The 6603-nt window shown below is 50.6% G+C and overlaps 1 protein-coding gene across 1 annotated transcript in view; it reads left to right on the top strand.

The window, feature by feature from the left end:
* The window catches only part of MFHAS1 (malignant fibrous histiocytoma amplified sequence 1), a gene marked incomplete at its 5' end in the record, with an annotated part of 29545 nt that extends 29023 nt beyond the window's left edge, over nt 1–522 (top strand). The window contains one exon of the mRNA XM_010142526.1: nt 392–522. Coding sequence (XP_010140828.1) covers nt 392–522 — 131 coding nt within the window. The remainder of the gene's footprint in view (nt 1–391) is intronic.
* Nucleotides 523–6603: the final 6081 nt, after the last annotated feature.

Raw genomic sequence — 6603 nt, forward strand, 5'->3', positions numbered from 1 at the left:
TCATGGAGACTGAAGGTAAACTTCTGGATCCTATCCGCCCCGAAAGCCTAATTAAAACACCTACTCCTAAAACCTCCATCTCATTAGGCTCCATCCAGATGCTCCGAATCCCTAAGGAGCTGTCACGTCCGTGTGCAGGGATTCAGAGCAGAGGTGGCAGTTGTTGCATTTGTGCGGAGCAGCATGTCTCCAAGCTGTAATCACCAGGACATTCACCATGGTTACATGGATGAGACCTTCCTGGGTTGCAGGACCAGTGAACCTTCTTACAGTGCTCACTTGCATTGGTCGTGGACATTTATTTGATGAGGGGAAGGGCATGCTAAAATAAAAAATTGCAGAACTGCCTTGCTGATGTTTAAATGTTTTCATTCTATTCCCTTATTCCCAGGAGAACTGCTGAGTCAGCCGAGACCAGAAGGACTGACGGAGATCATCTGTCCCAAGAACGGCAGCGAGCGAGTTAATGTTGCCTTGGTTTACCCCCCTACTCCTACTGTGATCAGCCCTTGTTCCAAGTGAGACCTGAAAGCAGACTCCCATTCCCCTGTTGGGAGGCACCAGAAAGCCTATGTAAAACATGCCCTCACTAAGCTTTTTTCTGGAAAGTAGCAGCCCCACAGCCTGGGGACTGTTCTGATTATTTGTGGATATAGACAGCCCACTCAAAGGATAGAGGTACAGCAAAATGGCTTGAGGTGTTCCCTGAGCCGTGTTTTGACAAATGCGAGACACACATAGTGGACGAGGACGGATCAGGAGATAATGCAATCACGGGCAGGTTTAGGTAGCACGGTCTCTGCCCACCCCCTGCTCCAAGCAGGGCCACCCTCACAGCTGGGTCAGGTTGCTTGGGACCTTGTATAGGCAAGGGTTGATGACTGCCGAGAATGGAGGTGCCACCGTTTCTCTGGACTCTAGCATTACACTGTTCTCCTGGGCAGAACTTTTTTCTTCTGTCCCATCTGAGTCTGGCTTATTACAGTTTGGCTTTCATTGCCACGAAGATGCACCGCTGGCTTGTCTTTGAGTTTTCCGGCAGATCCCAAGCCAGCTGGACCCCAGGCTGTGGTGGTGTATGGGGCTGTCCTGTTCTGGGTGTGGGGCTATGCCCTTGTCCTAGTTGAATTTCACAGCACTGCTGTTGGCCCAGTCCTCCAACTTGATGAGGTCCCTCCAGACAGAAGTCCTTCCCTTCCATGTGTCAAGAGCCTACAGGTCCTTCACTCCACAGGGTGGGGATGGGCGTGGAAAACAGAGCTGTGTTGTGGTGAGAACAGATGCAGAACAACATGCACAAAAATGTGCAGTGCCTTGGCCTTTTGATGCATAGATTTTCTTGCAGAACAGAAGTGCAACTGTGGCCTCCTCTTCTCGGAGTGGTACAAGGGAATTTGGCAGGAAGCTTAGAGGAGCAAGCTGAGTGTCTTGCTGGTGGCTGCTGCTGTGGTGCATGTGACTTTCACTTTAGTATCTGAAAGTAGGTTTGCATGCTGTTCTTCCTTCAGTATGCTCCCACCCCAAAATAAGTCATCCTGCTGGAAAACAGCTTTGGTGATGGGTGGCTGTTGAGCTGTGCATGAAATGCCTACCTGGGGCAGGAAACAAAGTAGCTGCCCTGATACTGAGCCACAGGTCACAACTGTCTAGTCGTTTAGCTTTCCTCTGTGTGTGTACTGGGCACACATTTCTAACCTGAGATTGCAATTTTTCTGTGCTGTCTGGCTGTGCCTCTTCACTTGTCCTCCTATCCCCCAGCCTGCCTTCCACACTGTCTGCGACACCTGTGTCCCAATTTCACAGTCACTCTGCTGGTAGGAAACTTGTGTTCTTAAAAAGGCCTGTAGCTTTTAAAGACCTCACCCTCCCTATTTAGATGAAGATTAGGAGAAAATTGTGTGTCTTAGGTTATTCATCACAAGCACTATGAACCCTGCTGCGCATGCTACATTATAGATTTTTCTTTATTCTTTCCTCTTCCAGATAAATCGTCAGTGCTGGTGCCAAAGGTTTCCCACCAGGCAGAACATGGCTGATGCTCTGCAGTGCTCCCATCTCTCCAGCTGTGGAGTCGCATGCTGACGGGGATCTATGGGACTTTGGACTCTGGAACACTGTGGGGCGGGGGCAGCTCCCAGGTGGGGGCCTCATGGCTGAAGTGGGCACAGTCACCTGGAGGCTGGGGACAACGACGAGGCATGAAGCAAAATGATTGCTGCAGATGACAGGGCCACTGGCCAGAGGGAAAGCACTGGGGATAGGATTCTGTGGACCCATTGATCGTGTGTTGAAAACCCATGTGGATCTCATGATGAATGTAAAAATGTTCTTGGTACCATTTAATTCAGACCTGCTTGGAGGAAAGTCTCTTGAAATGAGCTGTAGAGGGATTCCCTGGATTTGTTCCTCGACAAGTGAGTTTTGTGGCAGTTGGCCAAGGCTTTGTCAGGGCGGGGTTTGATGCTGTGAAGCCTTTAAAATTGCTCCACTGCAGAACAGTTGGCTGTGTCCCACACAGCAGGCTTAGGCTGTGGGAGGCAGAGAAGCAGGCTGGGAAATGTTTCCTGCCTCGTGTGTATTCACATATGCTGTGCCGTGAAGCAGTAAGGATGTGTTGTAATCATGCAGGGATGGAAGAAGGGCAGTCAGCGGGCACCTGCCGTTTCTTCCTTATCACTAGCCACCCGCAGCTCACAGTCTGCCATGTCTGGATGCTCTGGAGTTGCCATTGCAACACTCTCTGCATTGTGGCCGCTAGAGCAATAGAAACTTAGATCTGGGTTCTACTCCTAGCAAAGCCACTTCGGCTTCCTAGTGTGGAGATCTAGTGAAGCAACATGTCGCTGTGTTGTACAGACCGGCCCTGATCCCCTTGGGCTGACCCTGGCAGCTGTACTTCATGAGCAGCCATTCTCCCTGGGTGGATGTGGGAAAGGATAGGCTGAGCACTAACACCACAGTGCTGGTTTCACTTCTGAGTAGGTGGTTTTGAAGACTTCTAAGATGTTACTGTCCGTTTGTGCCCTACAGCTGAGCCCTAATAATGGGGCTCTATGAGTCCTGCTCCACGGAAATGTTTCATTTAGAGTAAACCAAACAGGAGATGGGATTTTCCAGAGCCAGGATCCCTTAACCAGGTGCTGGTGGAGATCTGGGAGATGAGGAACTTAAAATGCTTGGTTAATGTACAGCTCTCGACCCTTCGGGCTGTGCTGGCAGAGCTGCGCTGGGTAATATTGGTCGGCAGGTGGTCCCTACCCGGATGTGGGCTGCAGGCCCAGGATGCGTGCCAGGCCTGCAAATCAAGCAGTGCAAGACAGTGACATGCATCCTGCTGGGACCTGCTGCTGTTGCACAGGTGACATTCCCCTGGCTTGTGGTCCTTCAGATACCAGCCTTGTGTGCAGGAGACTGCGGAGGCCAGGTGGAAGAAACCAAGCCATTGTACCTTGTTTCGGGGGGAAAGCTGCGGAAGAAAATCTGGCAGCTCAGTCAGCTTCAGGTCTCTTCAAGGTGTCATTCCAGCTGGGGAGAGAGCTTCATGTGTTGATCTGCCACCTCTGGCAATGGGCATTTGAACCTTTTTTATGTCAGTGAGAAGCATTGATTGTTCTTCTGTATCACTGTAAATGAATTGGGACCTAGAAGTTGCCTATGGCGGCTGGAGGGAGTGGAAAGGAGGCAAGATCTTTGGATGGCTTGCTTCAGGAATAGTGCTGGAAAACTCCCTCATCTTGAGACAAGGCCCAAGAGGCATGAAGGGCCCTGGTGTAGTCAGAATTTATGTTAGAGCATTCCCTGCTGTCACCTTCTGTGCTGGGTGGCCTTCTCCTCCTCTCTTTGCTGCTACTCACCTCTCTCTTTCCGTTCTCCGTAGGAAGAAACTAGCAGTTTGTTGCTGTGACGTTGCGTGGAAACTCCATTGTAAAGAAACCACAAACTGGAATCCTTTTCCAGCCGGAGGCCTGTTTCCCAGTGCACCCATCTGGTCTGGGATGCGTGAGCATTGAAGGAAATGAGAGAACAGAGCAGACACCTTACAGCCTGCTCCTTGGGACCACAGCCCTCCTGCCGAGGCGTGCCACCTCAGCGGGAGCACGGCATTACCTGGCCTTCGCAGGCACAGTCTGCTGTATGCGCTGAAGCCATAATGCTGGGAGAGCGGCAGTGTGGAGATCAGTCTAGTTGGGTCTATTTAATATGAAATGATGATCACTTATCCACCCACTGTTTAGTAACTGGTGTAACTGTTTTCATCTGTATATTTTTAATATGCAAAAGCCATTTAATTTTCTATGCAGTTCAAAAACATCTCGCCTTTGCAACTGCCGGGTGGGAGATCTGTGCAGGAGAACCAAGCCAAGAGACGGATAGGCCTTTTGATTTTGCTGTCGCTCTCTTTTAAGGATGCATCCTGGAATCCTCTGCACACAGTGTCCCTTTGCTGAGCTCCTGCCTCTTAGACCCCGCTTAACATTCCTGAGCCCCAGGGATGAGGGCCCTGTATTTCTGAATGATGTGTCATTTTTCGTGACTCAGGCCACAAGGAAAGAGGCAGTGCCCTAAGAGCAGAGATACCTGAGTTCAGAGGATGTGTCGTATTCCCATTCTTGTTCCTGCCTGGAGAGTTACTGAACTGTTAGAAACGACTCAGGCCTTTGCAGAGCACCCTGCAGCCTTTACTCTGAGAGCGTATTACGAAATGGGCAGAAAGGACTGGGACACCAGTTGTCTCCCCATGGAGCCAAAAGTGAATTTAACCCCTTTGGAATAGGAGGAGGATATTGTGGTACTAGATGCCTACTTCACTCAAGAGGACTGCACTGGTTTTGCTTATTGGTTTGCAGATCCCTTGCTTGTTGACCAGTTAATTTCCTACTGAAACTGGGCAGACAGGTTTGGAAGCAGAGCTGGCAAGTTGCTTCGCGCTGCAGGACTTTCAGCAGCTGGAACGTGTCCTGGAGTACCTTGTCTTACACTCTGAAGGAAAACCTGGGGTTCAAACCTGCATCCGTCCAAGTGAAACTCCCAGGATAGCAGCTTTGCCTTCTGCTGGGTCTGTGTAACACGTGAGAACTTGCATTCCCCTAAGCAGCACAAGAATCTCTTGATGTAGAGTGAGAGGGAGCCTGAAGGATGATGCTGCACATCTAGCTCATCTTTGGGCTTGCATGGGTACTTTGAGGCCTCTGTCAACTGCAGAAGGTCCTGGGTGATGGGACATCTCTTCTTTAACCGTGCTAAAGATGAGAAGGTCAGAGGAATAAGATTGTTTCCAACCTGACACAAGGCCAGGATGCGTTTGACTAGTCTCCCTTTGTGGCAATGCTGTTCTTTCTGCATTCTGTCTCTGCTCTGAGCTTGGGGGATTCAGCTTTAAAGTTAAGCAGAAACAGAGACCAGACTGGGATTTATCCTGCCTTGTGGTCTCTCAAATCAGGTGGAAGAGCCTGGGGGTTGCGGAAGCAGGGGTCATCTCCCTCGCAGCATCCCCTGTGCTACAGTTCCACGGTGGCTGTGAAAACCCAGTAGTGTATTTGGGTGCTGCTTTCCCACGAAGCCAAGATGTGCTTGGCTGTGCTGTAGCACTGGAGCTTACATGGGGTCCCTGTTCTCTTCCCTTTGTACCTCTGAAGTAGTTAAGTTTGTCAGAGCAGCAGAGGCTCATCACTGTGAGGAAACAGATGCGGTGGTGTTAAAGGGAACTGCAAATGGTATTTATGAGCTCACTAAGTGAGGCGAAAACCCACCGGCTCACTCCTGCAGAGCCACATCCTGGAGCTTAGCTGCTCCCATGCCCTTTGGATGGGACCTTGAGCTGGTATCCTTGGACCGGCAGTGCGGGGAGGTGGAGATGCTGCACTGCAGTAAGCACAAGAAGAGGCAAGCAAGTGGGCCTCAGTGTAGCACTCGTCACGCGATTCATGGCGCCGTTCATGGACTGTGATTGCAGGTATTCATATAATCGACATCACTGGGCAGGACTCTGCGCACACACACGCATGCCCAGACGTACACACACCACACCCACACTTGCGCACACATCCTCGCCAAAACAACTGAAAATAAAAATTATCTCAGTCTCAAGGAGAGGCCTGGCTGTTCATTTGTTTTTCCTCTTCCAGTGCCGCCTCAGGCCCTGCCCCTGGAAGGGTCTGCGCCTAATTGTAGATTGGGGTTTTCTGATTCCAGGAGCCAGAGCGTTTAGGAGTGCTGTTAGCAAATGAGTCACCAAATCATCAAGAGATTGGGCGTTGACTGAATCTGAGCATGGAGCCCCTTGTCTGGATTAATGTCTGTGAACCCCACGCCAGGAAGGCAGGTGATTTCTGGGGAACAGCTTTTTCCCTACTGAGTTTGTGAGGCCAGCTTGGTGGTTCTCCTTGGTACTACATTGTTTGCTTTATTATAAGGCTTGGTTCCCTGCAAATCCCTGCTCCAGTGCTCCTTTGTTCAGAGCCGAGAGCAGTAAGGCAGATGGCCCTCTGCTTGCCAACATAGGCATTAACGGCAGTTGCAGGAAGTCCATTTCCACACAGCTCCGAGCAGCTGTATGTGACCTGACGTGCATCACCACTCTCATCCGGAGAAGACAAGACAGGC

This window comes from Buceros rhinoceros, unplaced genomic scaffold, assembly GCF_000710305.1.
Source record: "Buceros rhinoceros silvestris isolate BGI_N320 unplaced genomic scaffold, ASM71030v1 scaffold23158, whole genome shotgun sequence".
NCBI classification, from domain to species: Eukaryota; Metazoa; Chordata; class Aves; order Bucerotiformes; family Bucerotidae; genus Buceros; species Buceros rhinoceros.